The 25,272-nt window shown below is 40.7% G+C and overlaps 2 protein-coding genes across 2 annotated transcripts in view; both read left to right on the top strand.

The window, feature by feature from the left end:
• Positions 1-923: 923 nt before the first annotated feature.
• On the top strand, positions 924-8,415 carry LOC115062106 (trace amine-associated receptor 1-like; the record flags this gene model as incomplete). The annotated part of the gene is made up of 5 exons (XM_029530727.1): positions 924-997; positions 1,204-1,462; positions 1,545-1,548; positions 1,599-1,859; positions 8,279-8,415. Coding segments are annotated over 5 exons (735 nt in total), but the record flags the coding sequence as incomplete, so codon positions are not given.
• Positions 8,416-23,873: 15,458 nt separating this feature from the next.
• LOC115062105 (trace amine-associated receptor 7e-like) overlaps positions 23,874-25,272 on the top strand; it is a gene marked incomplete at both ends in the record, with an annotated part of 4,584 nt that continues 3,185 nt past the window's right edge. Inside the window, 3 exons of the mRNA XM_029530725.1 lie at positions 23,874-23,947; positions 24,154-24,418; positions 24,710-24,790. Coding sequence (XP_029386585.1) covers positions 23,874-23,947; positions 24,154-24,418; positions 24,710-24,790 — 420 coding nt within the window. The remainder of the gene's footprint in view (positions 23,948-24,153; positions 24,419-24,709; positions 24,791-25,272) is intronic.

Raw genomic sequence — 25,272 nt, 5'->3', positions numbered from 1 at the left:
TTGTTGTAAATGGATGCCAGCTAGCATATCTGTGCGAGAGTAGCCTACGTTAAGTAAACCTCACTGCCGGATCACTTACACTAGTTAGTCCCTTCGAAATGGACTGCTAGCTAACTGGTTAGCTAGCTGGTTAGCGTGCTCGGCTGACGGATTGATGACATTATTTTGACGTATAAAGTTACTATAGCTTACCGTTCATTTGGAAACGGGCGGATATTTCTGCTCCTTGGAAACACCCACCGGATAGTGTCCGTATGTTTCAGAATTCACGAACTGTTGAACACAAGTTTACCATTTTAAGAACAAACACTCACATGACAACACTCATCCTGGCCGTCCTTTGGGAAACTGGGTTGGGAATTAGTTTATGTCCTGGGTTAGTTCCAAATAAGGGCATGATTTATAGGAAAGTCAATGATCCATTCAGTAAACACTCTACATAATTATCACTGATCGATCAACCAGTTAAACTGTAGCATATACACAAGAAAAATTCAGCAACAAATTGGTATTTATTTACTCATAAAAATTATAAACAAGTCAACAGGCGTGGACTCGGAGCATCAACTCTGTGGTGGAAGGTGTCAAATCCAAAGATGATTGGAGAGATATTAAATATGAATGTATATTTGTGTGTACAATCTTCTAGGTGGAGGGACGTGCTGAATAGAAGTATCCAATCCAAATGAAGGTCCAGGCTCCGATCATTGCATCACAGAACAAAAAGACAGTTGTTTGGTTACAGGAAAAGAGGGAGGAGTGTCTTATTCAGCTTTTGATGGAGATGCTGGCCAGAAATCTACTGGAGCACCACAGCCTCTCTGGATATGGAGACCCTGGAGGAAGCTGAACTCTGCTTTCCACAGATGAACACTTCATGCAGGAAGAAGTTACAGCATTACGCCACAAACGTTTTCCTTTACATTCTGCTGTCCTCCATCACCGTACTGACTGTCTGTCTCAACCTGCTGGTCATCATCTCTATCTCCCACTTCAGGCATAAACTTCAAAACATTAACACAAAATTATTTTTATTTTATTCAGATGAAAAGTTTGAATGATTTCTATGTAAGGAAATGTAATTGTGACTATTTTTAGACAGCTGTATTTAAAACTGCTGCTGCATGTGAACACTGTTTAAAGAATCATGGTGTTCCATCTGCTGCAGAGACTAATGGGCTCAGTATGGTTTTCTTTCTCCAGGCAGCTACACACCTCCACCAACCTCCTCCTCCTCTCTCTGGCTGTCTCAGACTTCCTTGTCGGACTCCTGCTGATGCCAGTTCAAATCCTCCTTAAAGAAGGCTGCTGGGTTTTGGGGAGCTTGACATGCAGACTGTTTTATTATGTCTCTTTTGTCCTTCCAATTGCCTCAGTAGGAAACATGGTGCTCATATCGGTTGACCGTTACGTGGCCATTTGTGACCCTTTGCATTACTCCACTAAAGTCACTCTAAACAGAGTTAAAGTCAGTGTTGGTCTGTGTTGGGCCTGTTCTGTCTTGTATAACGGTGTGATACTGAATGTCTTCCTGAAACACCCAGATAGGTATAATTCCTGCTATGGAGAGTGTGTAGTTGTTATTAACTTCTTAACAGGAGCTTTAGATGGCATGTTGACTTTTATAGGTCCCATTTCCGTTATCATAACTCTGTATATGAAAGTATTTGTGGTGGCTGTGTCACAGGCTCGAGCTCTGAGGTCTCATACTGCAGCAGTGAAAGTCCAGAATTCAGTTCATGTGAGCGCTAATAAGTCTGAGAGAAAAGCAGCCAGGACTCTTGGTGTTGTTGTAGTTGTGTTTCTAATATGTTTCTGTCCTTATTTTTATACCTCAATCGCAGGCCAGGACGTGTCAAGTGATGTGGAAATTTCAGTTTTTGGGATCTGGCTACTTTCTAGTAACTCCTGTCTAAATCCACTGATCTATGCTTTTTTCTATCCTTGGTTTAGAAAGTGTATTCGTCAGATTGTCACACTTCAGATACTGCAGCCTTATTCCTCTGATGCTAACATACTGTAGGAAAAGAGTTCAAATAAGGATTTCTTGCTGTTACTTCATGCCAGGATAAAATATGAAAAATGACTTGCTCATGAGGTTATCTGATTTTCTTGCCTGGGACATAAAGAGTCAGTGCCTCCAGCATGATGTTGCTTTCCTTTTTGTCAAAATGATATTGCTCATCTGTAAGTGGCTGAATTTAAAACCTTTAACTGAGCTGAATGATTGTTTTTGTTGTTGCTAAATCAGCCATGTATGTCAATATTGTGATTGCTCATCCATGTTTTCTGAATAAACTAAGCTGAAGGAAAAGTAAAAAATTGCATTGCCCCCTTTGCTGCCAGTCCTCTCCCTCTACCCCCCCAGACTTCCTGCTCCCTTCTTTCACAGCCACACTGATAAACATCAGAATGTCTACAATAACATAAATATAATATAAAATAATCCAGTATATTGTGGAAACACTTAACGTACACACTTTATATTGCATATAAAACCTATGCCTTTTCATTGAATGTGTAGTTGCTTTCAGTAGCAAATCACAATTTTCCACATTACAGGACTACAAAGTTTTATTGATGTAATTGGCCTAATAGTCTCTATTCTACTCTGATTGGTACATTATAATTATTCTGAGTGCCGTGAAAACAATTACAGACAAAACACTGAACTGAGGTCAATAACTTCTGAACTGGTGTGTGTCGTGTTTATAGATAGTAACACAGAGGCCACTCTTTCCTTGGACTGGTGTACAGGGGAATATGCACACCATCATCTGGGGCATGATCACACAATGCATGTTATACAAGTAATAAAACAAAAACAAAACAAACAAACATATTAGTATAATATTGCCCAATTTGATTTACCTCAAAACAATAGAACATTATAGGACGCTGACTTTTGATTTTTATTGAGTAATGAATTAACATGGCTTCTGTAACTGTAAACTGTTCTGTATTAGGAGGGAATGTGAAAAATAATAAAGAATCATCCAAACTCAAGACTAGAGGAGTGACTCAGTACTCTGAACTAATGACGACATTGATTTAATATTGTGGCCAATTATTCTTTTATCAGAGCAGATAAAATTGGTGAGAAACATTTTTCTTTTTTGAAAAAGGAAAGCAGGTTTTGCAAGCAATTCTGTCACATTTTGTCAAATATTGAAATTAAATTCACAAGATCAATTTATATGAAGGTTTATATCCAAATCAACAAAAATGTGGGAACAGACAACTTTTACAGACATGAATTTACATAGCCTTATCTGGGAGGCATTTGATTATTTTAGAGTGCCTGGAGCAGTTGTCAACTTAGTAGGAAGATATTTCCAGGATATCAGACTGTGTGTAAGTACAGCAGGTAGATACTTAACAGATACTTAATAAAAACTTAAAGTGGGCTAGTATGAGAATCAAGCCTAGTAAGTCTAGAAGTATCTCAATAAGTAGAGGAAGATTAAGTTATCGAAAGTTTGTAATCGATGAAGAAGAAATTCCAATAATTAGGGAAAAACCAGTCAAGAGCCTCGGTAGGTGGTACAAGGCAGATTTGCATGATGGAGAACAGGTAGTGCAGTTTAGGAAGGATGCTGCTGAGGGACTGGATAGAATAGATAAATCGGGACTTCCAGGAAAGTTGAAGCTGTGGTGTTTGCAGTTTGGATTATTTCCCAGATTGATGTGGCCACTGTCGGTATATGAGATTCCAATATTGGCTGCAGAGAAAATGGAAAGACTAGTAAGCTTTTACATTAGGAAGTGGCTCGGTGTTCCGATGTTTAAGCACTGTGGCACTGTATGGGAAAGGCGTACTTCAGCTCTCAGCATGTAGTCTAGTGGAGGAGTTTAAATGTACTAAGGTTAGGACAGAGCTCCTGTTATCTGGGAGTAAAGATGTGGTAGTTAGTAAGGTGGTTCCAAACCCAACCAAGGGGAGAAAATGGAATCCAAGGACGGCAGTGCAGGAAGCAGAAGCAGCTCTTAGGCATACAGAGATTGTGGGTAATGTACAGATAGGCCGGGGAGGCTTGGGGCTTGGCTCAGGCAAACCGGTGTGGAGTAGAGCAGGTCCCAAAGAGAAGAGGAAGCTAGTTGTGGAGCAGGTTCGTAGACAGGAGGAAATATTAAGGAGTGCGAGGGCAGTGGCTCAGGCTAAGCAGTGGTTGAACTGGGAAGGTGTAGAGAAGAAAAACCTTAGTTGGAAAGAGCTGTGGAGTATGGAGGAAAGTAGGATTAGATTTTTGATAGGGGCAACATATGATGTATTGCCAACTCCCTAGAACTTAAAACTCTGGGTAAATGGAGACCCCTATGTCCGTTGTGTTCAGGTACTGCAACTCTAAATCACATCTCGTCCGGTTCTAATGTTAGTCTCTCACAAGGCCGATATACGTGGCGACATAACCAGGTTTTAAAAAGCTTAGCTGCAGGTTTAAAGATATACGGAGGCAGGCAATTCTAGGAGGGTCTAAGACAAAGAGAGTTGCAGTACAGTTTGGTCAGGAAGGAGGGAAAGTTAATAAGATAATAAGGAAGCAAGGCAGCTTAGAGGATGCTGGTGACTGGGAGATGCAGGTGGATTTAGGAGGAAAGCTTGTTGTTCCCCTGGAAATAGCCTGTACAAAGCTAAGGCCTGATATAATTGTGTGGTCTAGGAGTAGAAAGAAAGTATATTCCATAGAGCTGACTGTGTCGTGGGAGGATTCAGTTGAAGAAGCAAAGGAAAGGAAAAAGCTCAGGTATGCAGGTCTAAGTAAGGATGCTGAGCAGCGAGGATGGAAGGTTAGGATTTGTCCAGTGGAAGTAGGATGTAGACGGTTTGTAACCAGATCTGCTGTCGCTTTGTTGCAGGAGTTAGGAGGAAGGGGACAGAGGGTGAGGAAAACAGTGAAGGAAATGTCAGATGAGGCAGTAAGATCCAGTCAGTGGATTTGGTTAGAGAAGTATAGTAGCTGGGGGCCCAGCAGGGGGAGCTCTTAAGATAGACAGACTCTAGGAAGAAGCAGAGGAAGAAATCCAGGAAGAGGAAGTGTATTTAAGTGGAGGGTGTGGCCTGTTTGAGCCTCTTTGAGACCATGCGGTTAGCCCAGGTGAGTTGGCCTGTGTTGGTTTTGTTTGAATATAGGATTGTTCAGGTGAGTTTAGTTGCTGAATCTGCTAGTGTAGCTTGTACTGCCCCACTCCTGCCCCTGCACCTCTATACTTTCATGCCCCCTACCCGAACCAGGGTCTGTATCCCCACCCCGCTTTCACTGGTGCAGTTGGTGAGAGGTCACAGTAGTTGACAGTCGTGCTGTTTGAGATAGCTGTCTCTGTGTGAGGAACGGTGATGGCTGGCATTAGGGGGTGACTCTGGGACGCCAGTGTTCACGGTTTAGCCTCCTGGAGGTGTTGTGGACTAACTAGACAAAACACCGGTGAAAGGGGTTCCCACCTGATGACCCCAAAGACATGATAGCTACCACCGCTCACTGGCCTAGTTGGATATTATCTGTAGGGCACATAGAGCAGGGTGAAAGTTTGTTGTTAGGAAGGTGATCACTGAGTCTGGTCCATTTTGTTGTCGCACAAGTTTCTTGTGTTTTTTTTTTTTTTTTTTCTAAAGTGCACTGATAATGTAAAAATATATAATTTTCTATTCACAGAAAAAGGTTTCACTCAAATCATTCTCTTTCTACATTAAACTGGTCTGACTGGAGCCAGGCTGCAGTATCTGACATGTAATGATGTTTTTAATAGATTTTCTGAACCAGAGGTAGAAAAGACAAAGATCACAGGGTTTAGACAGGAGTTGGAATACACCAGCCAAATCTCAATTAGTGAAGATGACGCCCCGATGAAATTATTCTCAGCTGCAACCAGTTACATTTACCTAAATGTGTTTGTTGCAGAACAGCAAGTGAAAAGTAAAGATCTTTTAGGGGATTCAGAGAAAAGTGTATCACTGCCGAAGTGGGAGATGGAGATGATGACCTGGAGATTAACGTGATGCAGGCCAATTTAAGTAAATTGTTCTTTGATATTTATAATATATGCGGAATTTTTGAGTCTATGTAGGTGATTTTTTTTTAATTATTTTTTTTAAGTACATTTAAACCCAGTATAGAAAAAATACTGCCTAATGAGAATGTGTAATCACTACTGTCTATATCTTTGGCCAAACGTATGACACAACATCTTCAACTGGCAAATAACATTTCAGATGAACCAATCTGAAATGCCGAGGCACAGCTGCTTAGGTATTTTATATATATCTACCATTTATTTATGGACTTCACCACTGTCAGGTGAGCTCACTAAATCCCATCTCTGTCGAACCACAACAAATCCTTGTATCGTATTTCAGTTTCCAGAGGACCGTACCATCTTTGACTGCAGTGAGTTTTGGTGCCACCTAGAGGACTTTAGCAGGCACATCAACTTCTAAAACTTCTCCAATTGTAACATCCACTCTCACCGTCTCCTGCTGTTGACCTGTATGGGAAGCTTTAGCCCTGTCAGACAACACATGTTCAAATAGTTTTCTTCTGTAAATTAAGCAGCACAGATTACTGATGTAGTCACTTTTAACAAACGTTAAGGCGTGCCGTCCTTGTTTCATTGATGGAATTGTGTTTTGGAATCAATTGAAACAGCTTTTATCACAGCTGTCACCACAGGTCCTTCATTATTGAGCATAGTTATTCAACAAAAAAGAACATCTGCCAGTGGTTGCCCTGATTACTGCTCTGAGCTGGAGTGAGTAGAATCTCCAGAAAGAGATTGTTGCTAACATGACACCGGCAGACATGTCCAATGGCTATTGTCACTGTCATTTACATGTGGCTGAAATGTGTTTTTAATATCAACGTGTTGAGGGTTAATGATGAAATTCCTAAATTAAATTAAAGGTTCAATGTTGGGTTTGGATTTTACATTAACAACATCAACTATTCTGTATTGAAACATATTATTTAAACATGCCTTTGTGCTGTTGCAGGTCATTCTGTGGTGGAAGGTGTCAAATCCAAAGATGATTGGAGAGATATTAAATATGAATATTTAATATTCATATTAATATTTGTGTGTACAATCTTCTAGGTGGAGGACGTGCTGAATAGAAGTATCCAATCCAAATGAAGGTCCAGGCTCCGATCATTGCATCACAGAACAAAAAGACAGTTGTTTGGTTACAGGGAAAAGAGGGAGGAGTGTCTTATTCAGCGTTTTGATGGAGATGCTGGCCAGAAAATCTACTGGAGCACCACAGCCTCTCTGGATATGGAGACCCTGGAGGAAGCTGAACTCTGCTTTCCACAGATGAACACTTCTGCAGGAAGAAGTTACAGCATTACGCCACAAACGTTTTCCTTTACATTCTGCTGTCCTCCATCACCGTACTGACTGTCTGTCTCACCTGCTGGTCATCATCTCTATCTCCCACTTCAGGCATAAACTTCAAAACATTAACACCAAAATAATTTTTATTTATTCAGATGAAAAGTTTGAATGATTTCTATGTAAGGAAATGTAATTGTGACTATTTTTAGACAGCTGCATTTAAAACTGCTGCTGCATGTGAACACTGTTTAAAGAATCATGGTGTTCATCTGCTGCAGAGACTAATGGGCTCAGTATGGTTTTCTTTCTCCAGGCAGCTACACACCTCCACCAACCTCCTCCTCCTCTCTCTGGCTGTCTCAGACTTCCTTGTCGGACTCCTGCTGATGCCACTTCAAATCCTCCTTAAAGAAGGCTGCTGGGTTTTGGGGAGCTTGACATGCAGACTGTTTTATTATGTCTCTTTTGTCCTTCCATTGCCTCAGTAGGAAACATGGTGCTCATATCGGTTGACCGTTACGTGGCCATTTGTGACCCTTTGCATTACTCCACTAAAGTCACTCTAAACAGAGTTAAAGTCAGTGTTGGTCTGTGTTGGGCCTGTTCTGTCTTGTATAACGGTGTGATACTGAATGTCTTCCTGAAACACCCAGATAGGTATAATTCCTGCTATGGAGAGTGTGTAGCTGTTATTAACTTCTTAACAGGAGCTTTAGATGGCGTGTTGACTTTTATAGGTCCCATTTCCGTTATCATAACTCTGTATATGAAAGTATTTGTGGTGGCTGTGTCACAGGCTCGAGCTCTGAGGTCTCATACTGCAGCAGTGAAAGTCCAGAATTCAGTTCATGTGAGCGCTAATAAGTCTGAGAGAAAAGCAGCTAGGACTCTTGGTGTTGTTGAAGTTGTGTTTTAATATGTTTCTGTCCTTATTTTTATCCCTCAATTGCAGGCCAGGACATGTCAAGTGATGTGGAAATTTCAGTTTTTGGGATCTGGCTATTTTATTGGAACTCCTGTCTAAATCCACTGATCTATGCTTTTTTCTATCCTTGGTTTAGAAAGTGTATTCGTCAGATTGTCACACTTCAGATACTGCAGCCTTATTCCTCTGATGCTAACATACTGTAGGAAAAGAGTTCAAATAAGGATTTCTTGCTGTTACTTCATGCCAGGATAAAATATGAAAAATGACTTGCTCATTAGGTTATCTGATTTTCTTGCCTGGGACATAAAGAGTCAGTGCCTCCAGCATGATGTTGCTTTCCTTTTTGTCAAAATGATATTGCTCATCTGTAAGTGGCTGAATTTAAAACCTTTAACTGAGCTGAACTATTTTTTTTGTTGTTGCTAAATCAGCCATGTATGTCAATATTGTGATTGCTCATCCATGTTTTCTGAATAAACTAAGCTGAAGGAAAAGTAAAAAATTGCATTGCCCCCTTTGCTGCCAGTCCTCTCCCTCTACCCCCCCAGACTTCCTGCTCCCTTCTTTCACAGCCACACTGATAAACATCAGAATGTCTACAATAACATAAATATAATATAAAATAAATCCAAGTATATTGTGGAACACTTAACGTGACACACTTTATATTGCATATAAAACCTATGCCTTTTCATTGAATGTGTAGTTGCTTTCATTAGCAAATCACAATTTTCCACATTACAGGACTACAAAGTTTTATTGATGTAATTGTCCTAATAGTCTCTATTCTACTCTGATTGGTACATTATAATTAGTCTGAGTGCCGTGAAAACAATTACAGACAAAACACTGAACTGAGATCAATAACTTCTGAACTGTGTGTGTCGTGTTTTATAGATATGAACACAGAGGCCACTCTTTCCTTGGACTGTGTACAGGGGAATATGCACACCATCATCTGGGGCATGATCACACAATGCATGTTATACAAGTAATAAAAAAAACAAAACAAACAAACAGATTAGTAAATAATGCCCAATTTGATTGACCTCGAAACAATAGAACATTATAGGACGCTGACTTTTGATTTTTATTGAGTAATGAATTAACATGGCTTCTGTAACTGTAACTGTTCTGTATTTAGGAGGGAATGTGAAAATAATAAAGAATCATCCAAACTCAAGATAGAGAGTGACTCAGTACTCTGAACTAATGACGACATTGATTTAATATTTGGCCAATTATTCTTTTATCAAGAGCAGATAAAATTGGTGGAAACATTTTTCTTTTTGAAAAAGGAAAGCAGGTTTTGCAAGCAATTCTGTCACATTTTTGTCAAAACATTGAAATTAAATTCACAAGATCAATTTATATGAAGGTTTATATCCAAATCAACTAAAATGTGGGAACAGAAAACTTTTACAGACATGAATTTACATAGCCTTATCTGGGAGGCATTTGATTATTTTAGAGTGCCTGGAGCAGTTGTCAACTTAGTAGGAAGATATTTCCAGGATATCAGACTGTGTGAAAGTACAGCAGGCTTTACAACAGGTTGGTATTTAGTTATATATTAATTAACACACCAGTAGAAAGCAGAGTTCAGCTTCCTCCAGGGTCTCCATATCCAGAGAGGCTGTGGTGCTGGTTTATATCCAAATCAACAAAAATGTGGGAACAGACAACTTTTCCAGGCTTAAATTTAGTGCATTGATAATGTAAAAAAATCTCTTTCTACATTAAACTGGTCTGACTGGAGCCAGGCTGCAGTATCTGACATGTAATGATGTTTTTAATAGATTTTCTGAACCAGGGTAGAAAAAGACATAGATCACAGGGTTTAGACAGGAGTTGAAATACACCAGCCAAATCTCAATTAGTGAAGATGACGCCCCGACTAAATTATTCTCAGCTGCAACAGCGAAACAATAATATGGAGAGGAACACAACAGAAACACAGCTACTAACAATACCCAGAGTCCTGGCTGCTTTCATTTCTGATTTTTTAGCTTTTACACTCCCTGAAAGTTGTAGTGTGACAGCTGCAATGTGACAGCGCATGGCACTAGCCTGAGACACAGCCACCAAAAACTCGCAAGTACAAAACTATGATGACTAAAATGGGGCCTAAAAAAGGTAACAACAAGATCAACAGCTCCTTCAACAAAGTTTACCACAACGACACAATCGCCATAAACAGGAGTTATACCTGTTTGGACGTTTTAGGAAATCCCGAAGTATCCAGCTGCTGTGAACAGCAGAAAATATCCAGCACAGACAAACACAGAGCTGAACTCCTCTTTAGGGTAACTCTGGTGGAGTAAACCATGGGCTCACAAATAGCAATGTAGCGATCAACAGATATCAGCACCATGTTTCCTACTGAAACACTGACAACCAGGAACCCCAGAAAGTAATGCACACCACCATAAAGTCACCCAGGAACCAGCAGCCTTGGTTCTGGAGGAAGAAAAACTGGCATCATCAAGAGACCCACTACAAAGTCAGCAGCAGCCAGAGAGAGGAGGAGGAGGTTGGTGTGGTGTGGAGCTGCCTGAAAAAGAAAATAACATCAACACTCAAGACACTGTTATATCTAGTAGCTGTAGCAATACACGTTATTAGAAGTTAATAAAATCTGTAGTATTCACTGCTCACTATCATAGCTATATAAAACACTGTACTACAGATTATGTTCCACTACAACCAGTAACCTAAATGTGTTGTTTGCAAAACAGCAAGTGAAAAGTAAGATCTTTGAAGGAATTCAGAGAAAACGTATCACTGCCTGAAGTGGGAGATGGAGATATGACCAGCAGGTTAAGAACCACAGTGAGCAGAGTGATGATGGGACAGCAGAGAGTAAAATGCACAAGGCTTCAGAATGAGGACCACAGTCTTCCTGCAGGAGCTGTTGAGTTGGGGAAAGCAGAGTTCAACTTCTTCCCATACCTCCATATTCAGAGACAGAGGAGAGGTTGATGAGCTCTGTCAGCTCTTTCTGATGAAAGATCTTTGCCGTACAGCTAATTTATTTCTTTCCTTTCTCTCCTCCTCAGTTCCAACTCCTGACACTTAAGTGGAAAACTTTTTTTAAGGCAGCTGCAACACCCTTCCTTCCTCTCCCAACCTCACAAACTAAACCACCTTACCTTGTGTTTTTTTTTTTAATGGTTTAATGGTTGTCATTCAGAGCTAATGTCATGTGTGGATATTCTGAGCGCTAATGGGCCCTTTAGGAATCATATTAATCCTACCCTACACCTGCACACTAATTCTTTCTTTCCCGGGGTTCAGATTTAGAGTTTGTTTTTGTTTGATTGGAAAAGTGTCCCATCACCAGAGTATTTTCCTACCCAAGGTTAAAACATGAACACTGTTTTCCAACCAATGTACGATTAAAATAAATTTTAAAAGAAGAGCACTATTGAGTGAAATTACATCAGATTTAAAAAAAAAATTTATCCTCTGAAGCGTTTCATTTACCAGTTTTTGGTCCTCCGAAGACTTTGTCCTTTTCGGTTTCTTTAGCCTGAAAGTTCTTATAAAATGTTTCACTCACCCAAACAGCACTTTTTCTTCCCACTATGGGTTAAATTCATTATATTAGTTTTGTGTAAATCTTGATCCCATTATAAATAATTTGAGGTCTCGGGTGAAAAAAAGGGGAAAATAAATAGAATAAAAAGAAAAAAAACAACAACAGGTGAAATAAAGTCCCTTTCCTTTAAAATTGCATTTGAATTTCTCCCCTACCTTCTTTTGATACATCTATGGGGGGTGTCCAGGTGAGAAAAGGGCACTCAAGGCAGAAGATCCAGGTCACCGATATCATCAGGATTCATCCCTACTACTAGTGATGGTAGTTTGGACCTTTTTACTGACTTGTCTTTTAATCTCATTCAGTAAAATGAACTACAGAAGTTTCCTTTTGTTAAACTATTGAACCCCCTTTGGGCCATAGCCTGGTGAAGGTGGAATTACTCATTACTTCATTTGCAGGTAGCACAGCGCTCCGCCTTCCATTAGAAAAATTCCCATTCTTTGGATGGTTATTCACATTAGCCTACCTGGTCAGTGAAGACCCATCGTGTATGAATTTGTTCCATCATAAAGGCAAAATAAACATCCATCCCATAGCTACACAGCTAACAACAACCTTCGTGCTAAAGTCTCAGAGCTCTCCTCACCAGTAACAGCAGCATGACGTGAAAAATGAACGAATCCTCATTCCTACACGGAGACATGTGGCAGAAGAGACCCGTTCGCGAACTAATCTGAGCTGGCGGAGCGCATGCGCAGACCAGGAAAAAAAAAACAAAAAACGAGTCATTCACTGAGATGGCTCTTAATCCGGAGTCAATACGAAAGATTGGTTCAAAGTGAACGAATCGTTTACGGAACGACACATTCATTACCTATTACCAAAGAAATGAATTATTCCCCCCAGTTATACATTTCCATCTACCTGTACCAAACTGAACAAAATGGAAATATGCATTATTCAACAGCACACCCCAAACAACGGCAGCAGCTAGCGCTTAGCTTAGCTCGTTTACCGCGCTTCATTACGCTGCAGAAAATGACAATTTACAGCTAATTAAAATCAACTTCAGAATATTGAATTCACGTCTCCCATTATATCCAGATCCTGCCGCAATTCCGATCACATTATACTCAACTGAAGTCTTTCAGGACAAACATTTTAGTGCTAATCGGCTAACTCAACGGAGCTAATGCACTTTAGCCGGTGGTGGTCAACCGATTCGGTTCCTCCAGGTTCCGGTTCCCCTTTACGCTGATTTACTGCGTAAAGTCCGTGCGTAGTTGCTAAGTTACCGTGCGTACTTAAAGAAGAAACGCAAAGTAGGAACACAGCTGAGTGTACGGAAAGCGAAATGGAACAAGCCAATGTGTAGGTTACTGGTGTGTTATTTATTATATAACTAAATAAACTGAGAATGCATTTGTTCGGCCATTCTTTGTCAATCTTTGTGTAATGGATGCCAGCTAGCATATCTGTGCGAGAGTAGCCTACGTTAAGTAAACTCACTGCCGATCACTTACACTAGTTAGTCCCTTCGAAATGGACTGCTAGCTAACTGGTTAGCTAGCTGGTTAGCGTGCTCGGCTGACGGATTGATGACATTATTTTTGACGTATAAAGTTACGATAGCTTACCGTTCATTTGGAAACGGGCGGATATTTCTGCTCCTCGGAAACACCCACCGGATAGTGTCCGTATGTTTCAGAATTCACGAACTGTTAACACAAGTTTACCATTTTAAGAACAAACACTCACATGACAAGACACTCATCCTGGCCGCCCTTTGGGAAACTGGGTTGGGAATTAGTTTATGTCCTGGGTTAGTTCCAAGTAAGGGCATGATTTATAGGAAAGTCAATGATCCATTCACTGAACACTTCAAACATTTTTACACATTATCGTTATCTCTTGCACGACATGCCCATAAAATAGACTATAGGTCTACATATTATCACTGATCGATCACCAGTTAAACTGTAGCATATACACAAGAAAAATCCAGCAACAAAGCGTGGTATTTATTTACTCATAAAAATTATAAACAAGTCAACAGGCGTGGACTCGGAGCATCAACTCTGTGGTGGAAGGTGTCAAATCCAAAGATGATTGGAGAGATATTAATATGAATGTATATTGTGTGTACATCTTCTAGGTGGAGGGACGTGCTGACTAGAAGTATCCAATCCCAAATGAAGGTCCAGGCTCCGATCATTGCATCACAGAACAAAAAGACAGTTGTTTGGTTACAGGAAAAGAGGGAGGAGTGTCCTTATTCAGCGTTTTGATGGAGAGTGCTGGCCATAAAATCTACTGGAGCACCACAGCCTCTCTGGATATGAGACCCTGGAGGAAGCTGAACTCTGCTTTCCACAGATGAACACTTCATGCAGGAAGAAGTTACAGCATTACGCCACAAACGTTTTCCTTTACATTCTGCTGTCCTCCATCACCGTACTGACTGTCTGTCTCAACCTGCTGGTCATCATCTCTATCTCCCACTTCAGGCATAAACTTCAAAACATACACAAAAATAATTTTTATTTTATTCAGATGAAAGTTTGAATGATTTCTATGTAAGGAAATGTAATTGTGACTATGTTTAGACAGCTGTATTTAAACTGCTGCTGCATGTGAACACTGTTTAAAGAATCATGGTGTTACCATCTGCTGCAGAGACTAATGGGCTCAGTATGGTTTTTCTTTCTCCAGGCAGCTACACACCTCCACCAACCTCCTCCTCCTCTCTCTGGCTGTCTCAGACTTCCTTGTCGGACTCCTGCTGATGCCAGTTCAAATCCTCCGTAAAGAAGGCTGCTGGGTTTTGGGGAGCTTGACATGCAGACTGTTTATTTATGCCTCTTTTGTCCTCACATCTGCCTCAGTAGGAAACATGGTGCTCATATCGGTTGACCGTTACGTGGCCATTTGTGACCCTTTGCATTACTCCACTAAAGTCACTCTAAACAGAGTTAAAGTCAGTGTTGGTCTGTGTTGGGCCTGTTCTGTCTTGTATAACGGTGTGATACTGAAGGTCTGCCTGAAACACCAGATAGGTATAATTTCCTGCTATGGTGAGTGTGTAGCTGTTATTAACTTCTTAACAGGAGCTTTGATCGCGTGTTGACTTTATAGGTCCCCATTTCCGTTATCATACTCTGTATATGAAAGTATTTGTGGTGCTGTGTCACAGGCTCGAGCTCTGAGGTCTCATACTGCAGCAGTGAAAGTCCAAAGTTCAGTTCATGTGAGCGCTAAAAAGTCTGAGAGAAAAGCAGCCAGGACTCTTGGTGTTGTTGTAGTTGTGTTTCTAATATGTTTTCTGTCCTTATTTTTATCCCTCAATTGCAGGCCATGACGGTCAAGTGATGTGGAAATTTCAGTTTTTGGGATCTGGCTACTTTATTGTAACTCTGTCTAAATCCACTGATCTATGCTTTTTTCTATCCTGGTTAGAAAATGTATTCGTCAGATTGTCACACTTCAGATACTGCAGCCTTATTCCTCTGATGCTAACATACTGTAGGAAAAGAGTTCAAATAAGGATTTCTGCTGTTACTTCATGCCAGGATAAAATATGAAAAATGACTGGCTCAGTAGGTTTCTGATTTTCTTTGCCTGGGACATAAAGAGTCAGTGCCTCCAGCATTATGTGCTTTCCTTTTGTCAAAATGATATTGCTCATCTGTAAGTGGCTGAATTTAAAACCTTTAACTGAGCTGAATGATTGTTTTTGTTGTTGCTAAATCAGCCATGTATGTCAATATTGTGATTGCTCATCCATGTTTTCTGAATAAACTAAGCTTAAGGAAAAGTAAAAAATTGCATTGCCCCCTTTGCTTGCCAGTCCTCTCGCCTCTACCCCCCCCAGACTTCCTGCTCCCTTCTTTCACAGCCCACTGATAAACCATCAGAATGTCTACAATAACATAAATATAATATAAATAAATCCAAGTATATTGTGGAACACTACGTACACACTTTATATTGCATATAAAACCTATGCTTTTCATTGAATGTTAGTTGCTTTCAGTAGGCAATCACAATTTTCCACATTACAGGACTATACAAAGTTTTATTGATGTAATTGTCCTATAGTCTCTATTCTACTCTGATTGGTACATTATAATTAGTCTGAGTGCCGTGAAAACAATTACAGACAAAACACTGAACTGAGATCAATAACTTCTGAACTGTTGTGTGGCCGTGTTTTATAGAGATGAACACAGAGGCCACTCTTTCCTTGGACTGTTACAGGGGAATATGCACACATCATCTGGGGCATGATCACACAATGCATGTTATACAAGTAATAAAAAAAACAAACAACAAACAGATTAGTAAATATGCCCAATTTGATTGACCTCGAAACAATAGAACTTATAGGACGCTGACTTTTGATTTTTATTGAGTTAATGAATTAACTGGCTCTGTAACTGTAACTGTTCTGTATTAGGAGGGAATGTGAAAATAATAAAGAATCATCCAAACTCAAGACTGAGAGTGACTCAGTACTCTGAACTAATGACACATTGATTTAATATTTGCCAATTATTCTTTTATCAAGAGCAGATAAAATTGGTGGAAACATTTTCTTTTTGAAAAAAGGAAAGCAGGTTTTGCAAGCAATTCTGTCACATTTTTGTCAAAACATTGAAATTAAATCACAAGATCAATTTATATGAAGGTTCGTATCCAAATCAACTAAAAGGTGGGAACAGACAACTTTTCCAGGCTTAAATTTAGTGCATTGATAATGTAAAAAAAATCTCTTTCTACATTAAACTGGTCTGACTGGAGCCAGGCTGCAGTATCTGACATGTATGATGTTTTTAATAGATTTTCTGAACCAGGGGTAGAAAAAGACATAGATCACAGGGTTTAGACAGGAGTTGAAATACACCAGCCAAATCTCAATTAGTGAAGATGACGGCCCCGACTAAATTATTCTCAGCTGCAACAGCCAAAACAATAAGACGGAGAGCAACACAACGAAACACAGCTACTACAATACCCAGAGTCCTGGCTGCTTTCATTTCTGATTTTTTAGGCTTTTACACTCCCTTGAAAGTTTGTAGTGTGACAGCTGCAATGTGACAGCGCATGGCACGAGCCTGGAGACACAGCCACCACAAAAACTCGCAAGTACAAAACTATGATGACTAAAATGGGGCCTAAAAAGGTAACAACAAGATCAACAGCTCCTTCAACAAAGTTTACCACAACGACACAATCGCCATAACAGGAGTTATAACCTGTTTGGACGTTTTAGGAAATCCCGAAGTATCCAGCTGCTGTGAACAGCAGAAATATCCAGCACAGACAAACACAGAGCTGAACTCTCTTTAGGGTAACTCTGGTGGAGTAAAACCATGGGCTCACAAATAGCAATGTAGCGATCAACAGATATCAGCACCATGTTTCCTACTGAAACACTGACACCAGGAACCCCAGAAAGTAATGCACACCACACATAAAGTCACCCAGGAACCAGCAGCCTTGGTTCTGGAGAAGAAGAACTGGCATCATCAAGGAGACCCACTACAAAGTCATCAGCAGCCAGAGAGAGGAGGAGGAGGGTGGTGGTGGTGTGGAGCTGCCTGAAAAGAAATAACATCAACACTGAAGACACATGTTATATCTAGTAGCTGTAGCAATACACGTTATTAGAAGTTAATAAAATCTGTAGTATTCACTGCTCACTAACATAGCTATATAAACACTGTACTACAGATTATGTCCACTACAACCAGTAACCTAAATGTGTTGTTGCAAAACAGCAAGTGAAAAGTAAAGATCTTTGCAAGGAATTCAGAGAAAACGTATCACTGCCTGAATGGGAGGATGGAGAGGATGAACGCAGCAGGTTAAGAACCACAGGTGAGCAGAGTGATGATGGACAGCAGAGAGAAATGCACAAGGGCTTCAGAATGCGGACGCACAGTCTTCCTGCAGGAGCTGTTGAGTTGGGGAAAGCAGAGTTCAACTTCTTCCCATACCTCCATATTCAGAGACAGAGGAGAGGTTGATGAGCTCTGTCAGCTCTTCTGATGAAAGATCTTTGCCCTACAGCTAATTTATTTCTTTCCTTTCCTCTCCTCCTCAGTTCCAACTCCGACACTTCAAATCAAATCAGATTTATTTGTATAGCGCCAAATCATAACAAAGTTACATCAAGGCACTAACCCTAACCCATATAGAGCAGGTCTAGACCAAACTCTTTATAAATTTATTTAAAGAGACCCAACGATCCCCCGATGAGCAAGCACCTGGCAACAGTGGCAAGGAAAAACTTCCTTTAAGAGGCAGAAACCTCGAGCAGAACCAGCTCAGGGGGGGCGGCCATCTGCCTCGACCGGTTGGGTTGAGAGAGAGAGAGAGAGAGAGAGGCATTGGGGGGGGTGGGGGGGTGTAGGCAGGAACATGTTGTTGCATGAAGTTCATGGAGTTGAGCTGTAATACAGAATTCATGCTATATGGGACCAGCAGGTGTTGCAGGAACATGGGATGGAGATGAGGACAGGGAGAGAGAGGAGAGGAACTGGGAGAGACAGAGACTTGGCAGAACATGGTTAGTAAATGCAGTATAATGCTTAGAAACTGGGTGAAACTATTTTGTTTTTTTGTTTTTTTTAAGAAGGATGGTTTTATCAGCGCATGCAAGGAGAGAGAGAGAGAGAGAGAGAGAGAGAGAGAGGAGAGAGAGAGAAGCTCAGTCCTTCCCCCAGCAGCCTCGGCCTACAGCAGCCTCGCTAAAGAGTAGAGGACTTTAACTTTTTAACTATCAGCTCTGTCATACAGGAAAGTTTTAAGCCTGGTCTTGAAAGTTACAAAAGAGTCCGCCCCCCGGACCGATGCTGGGAGTTGGTTCCATAGAAGAGGATAACTGATAACTGAACGATCTGCCTCCAGATTACTCTTGGAGACTCTAGGAACCACAAGTAACCTCCATCTAGAGAGCGGAGTGGCCTGCTAGGACAGTAAGGAACTATGAGCTCTCTGAGATACGATGGAGCTTGGCCATTAGAGCTTTATATGTTAAAAGAAGGATTTTGAATTCTACTCTATATTTACTGGCAGCCAATGAAGAGCAGCTAACACAGGAGAGATGTGATCTCTTTCCTAGTTCCTGTTAATATTCGTGCAGCAGCGTTCTGAATTAACTGAAGGCCTTTTAGAGATTTGTTTGGACATCCAGATAGTAATGAGTTACAGTAGTCCAGCCTAGAAGTTACAAATGCATGGACTAGTTTTTTTGCATCATCCTGAGAAAGGATGTTTCTGATTTTCCTAATGTTTCTCAGGTGGAAGAAAGCTGCCCGACTAACTTGTTTTATGTGAGGGACAAAGGACATGTCCTGGTCAAAAATTACTCCAAGATTTCTTACAGTGGAGCTGGAAGCCAAAGTAATGCCGTCCAGACTGATGAGATGATTAGATAGTATTTTCTGAGGTGCTTAGGACCGAGTACAATAACTTCTGTTTTGTCAGAGTTGAGAAGTAAAAAATTTCCAGTCATCCAGACTTTTATGTCTTCCAGACATGTCTGCAGTCTGACTATCTGACTGACTTCATTTGGCTTCATTGATAGGTACAGCTGGGTATCGTCTGCGTAGCAGTGGAAGTTGATGCTGTGTTTCCTGATAATGTTGCCTAGAGGAAGCAGATAAAGCGTAAAGAGGATTGGTCCAAGTACCGAACCCTGCGGGACTCCATGACTGACTACAGTACATGAGGAGGAGCTGTTGTTTACATGAACAAACTGATGTCTATCTGATAAGTAGGATTTGAACCACTTTAGTGCAGTTCCTTTAATTCCAATTTCATGTTCCAGTCTCTGTAGTAAAATATTATGATCTACGGTGTTGAATGCAGCACAAAGATCTAGAAGGAGAAGTATGGAGGCTGATCCATCGTCTGAGGCCATTAGAATGTCATTGGAAACTTTAACCTGTTCTGTGCTATGATGGGCTCTAAATCCTGACTGAAACTCTTCAAACAAACTGTTCCCACCCAGATGCTCGTGTAGTTTGTTTTGCTACAGCTTTCTCATGATTTTAGAAATAAATGGAAGGTTCGATATGGGTCTATAGTTTGCCAAAACATCTGGATCAAGATTAGGCTTTTTAAGCTGGGGTTTGATGACCGCAGTTTTAAGTGCCTGAGGTACGTAACCCAGAAATAAAGTCAGATTAACCAAATCTAGAATGAACGACTCAATTAAATAAAAGATCTCTTTAAAGAGGCTAGTTGGTACTGGGTCTAATAGACAGGTTGACGGTCTGGATGATGAAACTATAGAAGCTAGCTCTGAGAGATTAAGAGGTGAGAATGATTCCAGATGTAAAAGAGGCGTCGCAGCTGATTCAGCAGTTGTCGTCTTCAGAAGGGGATTTTTATCTAACGTAGGCAAGAGCTGATAATTCTTTCTCTGATCATGAGAATTTTGTCTGAAAAAAAAACTAATAAAATCATTACTGCTTAGAGCTAAGGGATCACTGGTTCAACTGAGCTATGGCTCTCTGTCAGCCTGGCTACAGTGCTGAAGAGAAACCTGGGGTTGTTCTTGTTTTCTTCTATGAGTGCTGAGTAATATGAACTTCTAGCACTGCAGAGAGCTGTTTTTATATGTTTTCAGGCTATCTTTCCAGGCTCTGTGAGACTCTTCTGACTTACTGGAACGCCAGTTTCTTTCTAATTTCCTTGATGTCTGCTTTAAGGCATGGATTTGGTAACTATACCAGGGAGCCATCCTCCTCGATTGAATACTTTCTTTTTCAGAGGGGCGGCATTATCAAGATTCGAACGCAGTGTGGCCATAGTGCTAGTTACAAGGTCATCAACCTGCGTATGGGAGAAATCATCATTTAAATTTAGATATGGCATTGTTGGAATGATGACCAATGTTCTCTTTAAATTTAGCCACAGCAGCTTCAGATAAACATCTTCTATAGCTGAATTTATTGCCTCAATGCTGTGGAGCCCATTAAAGTAAACTCAAATGTAATAAGGTAATGGTCAGACGGGAGGAGAATTTTGGGGAAGAATTGTTAGCTTGTCAATTTCAATGCCATAAGTTAGAACAAGATCAAGATATGATTGTAAAAGTGAGTGGGTTCATTCACATGCTGGGAAAAGCCAATTGAGTCTAGTAGGGAAAGAAACCCGAACTAAGGCTGTCGCTTTCTACATCAACATGTATATTGAAATCTGGGATAACAGGGATTCTAAACTCATTAATCTTTGCCTCCATTTCTACCATCATCCTACATCTATGACAAGAGGTGCTATCATAAAAGGAGGCAGAAGAATAACTACACATGAGGCACAGAGAACAGGAGAGGAGAGGAGGAGGAGAAGGAGGAACAGAGAGTGGAGACAGAGAGCTAGAGGACATTGCTAATCGGGTAGTTTGATTAGCGAGGAGGAGAAACGGTTATAACCTTTGAGAAAGGGGAGATATTGACTTCTAAAACTAGTGTTGTGTGAAAATAATTTTCTGCCTGATTACTCGAGTGAATTAGGAAATAATAGCAGAAGAACAGTGGAAACAACACAGAGATGACAAAGCACAATAGAGAGCACAACCGCCAGTGACCGGAAATGATGCAACACGCTTACCGCCCAGCACGCAAGCTGACACCTGGTGACACACTTAAGTGGAAAAGTTTTTTAAGGCAGCTGCAACACCCTTCCTTCCTCTCCCAACCTCACAAACTAAACCACCTTACCTTGTGTTTTTTTTTAATGGTTTAATGGTTGTCATTCAGAGCTAATGTCATGTGTGGATATTCTGAGCGCTAATGGGCCCTTTAGGAATCATATTAATCCTACCCTACACCTGCACACTAATTCTTTTCGTTGCCGGGGTTCAGATTTAGAGTTTGTTTTTGTTTGATTTGGAGAAGTGTCCCACCGCCAGAGTATTTTCCTACCCAAGGTTAAAACATGAACACTGTTTTCCAACCAATGTACGATTAAAATAAATTTTAAAAGAAGAGCGCCATTGAGTGAAATTACATCAGATTTAAAAAAAAATGTATCCTCTGAAGCGTTCATTTACCAGTTTTTGGTCCTCCGAAGACTTCATTCAGTAAAATGACTACAGAAGTTTCCTTTTGTTAAACTATTGAACCCCCCTTTTGGTCCATAGCCTGGTGAAGGTGGAATTACTCATTACTTCATTTGCAGGTAGCACAGCGCTCCGCCTTCCATTAGAAAAATTCCCATTCTTTGATGGTTATTCACATTAGCCTACCTGGTCAGTGAAGACCCATCGTGTATGAATTTGTTCCATCATAAAGGCAAAATAAACATCCATCCCATAGCTACACAGCTAACAACAACCTCGTGCTAATGTCTCAGAGCTCTCCTCACCAGTAACAGCAGCATGACGTGAAAAATGAACGAATCCCTCATTCCTACACGGAGAACATGTGGCAGAAAGACCCGTTCGCGAACGAATCTGAGCTGGCGGAGCGCATGCGCAGACCAGAAAAAAACAAAAACGAGTCATTCACTGAGATGGCTCGTTAATCCGGAGTCAATACGAAAGATTAGTTCAAAGTGAACGAATCGTTTACGAACGACACATCATTACCTATTACCAAAGAAATGAATTATTCCCCCCCAGTTATACATTTCCATCTACCTGTACCAAACTGAACAAAATGGAAATATGCATTATTCAACAGCACACCCCAAACAACGGCAGCAGCTAGCGCTTAGCTTAGCTCGTTTACCGCGCTTCATTACGCTGCCAGAAAATGACAATTTAACAGCTAATTAAATCAACTTCAGAATATTACATTCACGTCTCCCATTATATCCAGATCCTGCCGCAAATTCCGATCACATTATACTCAACTGAAGTCTTTCAGGACAAACATTTTAGTGCTAATCGGCTAACTCACGGAGCTAATGCACTTTAGCCGTGTGTCAACCGATTTGGTTCCCCCAGGTTCCGGTTCCCCTTTACGCTGATTTACTGCTGAGTCGTGCGTAGTTGCTAAGTTACCGTGCGTACTTAAAGAAGAAACGCAAATAGGAAACAGCTGAGTGTACGGAAAGCGAAATGGAACAAGCCAATGTGTAGGTTACTGGTGTGTTATTTATTATATAACTAAATAAACTGAGAATGCATTTGTTCGGCCATTCTTTGTCAATCTTTGTGTAAATGGATGCCAGCTAGCATATCTGTGCGAGAGTAGCCTACGTTAAGTAAACCTCACTGCCGGATCACTTACACTAGTTAGTCCCTTCGAAATGGACTGCTAGCTAACTGGTTAGCTAGCTGGTTAGCGTGCTCGGCTGACGGATTGATGACATTATTTTTGACGTATAAAGTTACTATAGCTTACCGTTCATTTGGAAACGGGCGGATATTTCTGCTCCTCGGAAACACCCACCGGATAGTGTCCGTATGTTTCAGAATTCACGAACTGTTGAACACAAGTTTACCATTTTAAGAACAAACACTCATCCTGGCCGTCCTTTGGGAAACTGGGTTGGGAATTAGTTTATGTCCTGGGTTAGTTCCAAGTAAGGGCATGATTTATAGGAAAGTCAATCCATTCAGTAAACACTCTACATAATTATCACTGATCGATCAACCAGTTAAACTGTAGCATATACACAAGAAAAATTCAGCAACAAATCGTGGTATTTATTTACTCATAAAAATTATAAACAAGTCAACAGGCGTGGACTCGGAGCATCAACTCTGTGGTGGAAGGTGTCAAATCCAAAGATGATTGGAGAGATATTAAATATGAATGTATATTTGTGTGTACAATCTTCTAGGTGGAGGGACGTGCTGAATAGAAGTATCCAATCCAAATGAAGGTCCAGGCTCCGATCATTGCATCACAGAACAAAGACAGTTGTTTGGTTACAGGAAAAGAGGGAGGAGTGTCTTATTCAGCGTTTTGATGGAGATGCTGGCCAGAAATCTACTGGAGCACCACAGCCTCTCTGGATATGGAGACCCTGGAGGAAGCTGAACTCTGCTTTCCACAGATGAACACTTCATGCAGGAAGAAGTTACAGCATTACGCCACAAACGTTTTCCTTTACATTCTGCTGTCCTCCATCACCGTACTGACTGTCTGTCTCAACCTGCTGGTCATCATCTCTATCTCCCACTTCAGGCATAAACTTCAAAACATTAACACAAAATTATTTTTATTTTATTCAGATGAAAAGTTTGAATGATTTCTATGTAAGGAAATGTAATTGTGACTATTTTTAGACAGCTGTATTTAAAACTGCTGCTGCATGTGAACACTGTTTAAAGAATCATGGTGTTCCATCTGCTGCAGAGACTAATGGGCTCAGTATGGTTTTCTTTCTCCAGGCAGCTACACACCTCCACCAACCTCCTCCTCCTCTCTCTGGCTGTCTCAGACTTCCTTGTCGGACTCCTGCTGATGCCAGTTCAAATCCTCCTTAAAGAAGGCTGCTGGGTTTTGGGGAGCTTGACATGCAGACTGTTTTATTATGTCTCTTTTGTCCTTCCATCTGCCTCAGTAGGAAACATGGTGCTCATATCGGTTGACCGTTACGTGGCCATTTGTGACCCTTTGCATTACTCCACTAAAGTCACTCTAAACAGAGTTAAAGTCAGTGTTGGTCTGTGTTGGGCCTGTTCTGTCTTGTATAACGGTGTGATACTGAATGTCTTCCTGAAACACCCAGATAGGTATAATTCCTGCTATGGAGAGTGTGTAGCTGTTATTAACTTCTTAACAGGAGCTTTAGATGGCGTGTTGACTTTTATAGGTCCCATTTCCGTTATCATAACTCTGTATATGAAAGTATTTGTGGTGGCTGTGTCACAGGCTCGAGCTCTGAGGTCTCATACTGCAGCAGTGAAAGTCCAGAATTCAGTTCATGTGAGCGCTAATAAGTCTGAGAGAAAAGCAGCCAGGACTCTTGGTGTTGTTGTAGTTGTGTTTCTAATATGTTTCTGTCCTTATTTTTATCCCTCAATCGCAGGCCAGGACGTGTCAAGTGATGTGGAATTTCAGTTTTTGGGATCTGGCTAGTTTGTAGTAACTCCTGTCTAAATCCACTGATCTATGCTTTTTTCTATCCTTGGTTTAGAAAGTGTATTCGTCAGATTGTCACACTTCAGATACTGCAGCCTTATTCCTCTGATGCTAACATACTGTAGGAAAAGAGTTCAAATAAGGATTTCTTGCTGTTACTTCATGCCAGGATAAAATATGAAAAATGACTTGCTCATGAGGTTATCTGATTTTCTTGCCTGGGACATAAAGAGTCAGTGCCTCCAGCATGATGTTGCTTTCCTTTTTGTCAAAATGATATTGCTCATCTGTAAGTGGCTGAATTTAAAACCTTTAACTGAGCTGAATGATTGTTTTTGTTGTTGCTAAATCAGCCATGTATGTCAATATTGTGATTGCTCATCCATGTTTTCTGAATAAACTAAGCTGAAGGAAAAGTAAAAATA

This window comes from Echeneis naucrates, chromosome 21 (genome assembly GCF_900963305.1).
Source record: "Echeneis naucrates chromosome 21, fEcheNa1.1, whole genome shotgun sequence".
Classification (NCBI taxonomy): domain Eukaryota; kingdom Metazoa; phylum Chordata; class Actinopteri; order Carangiformes; family Echeneidae; genus Echeneis; species Echeneis naucrates.
The sequence above is the reverse complement of the archived record's forward strand: the minus strand, read 5'-3'. Positions and strand labels throughout refer to the sequence as shown.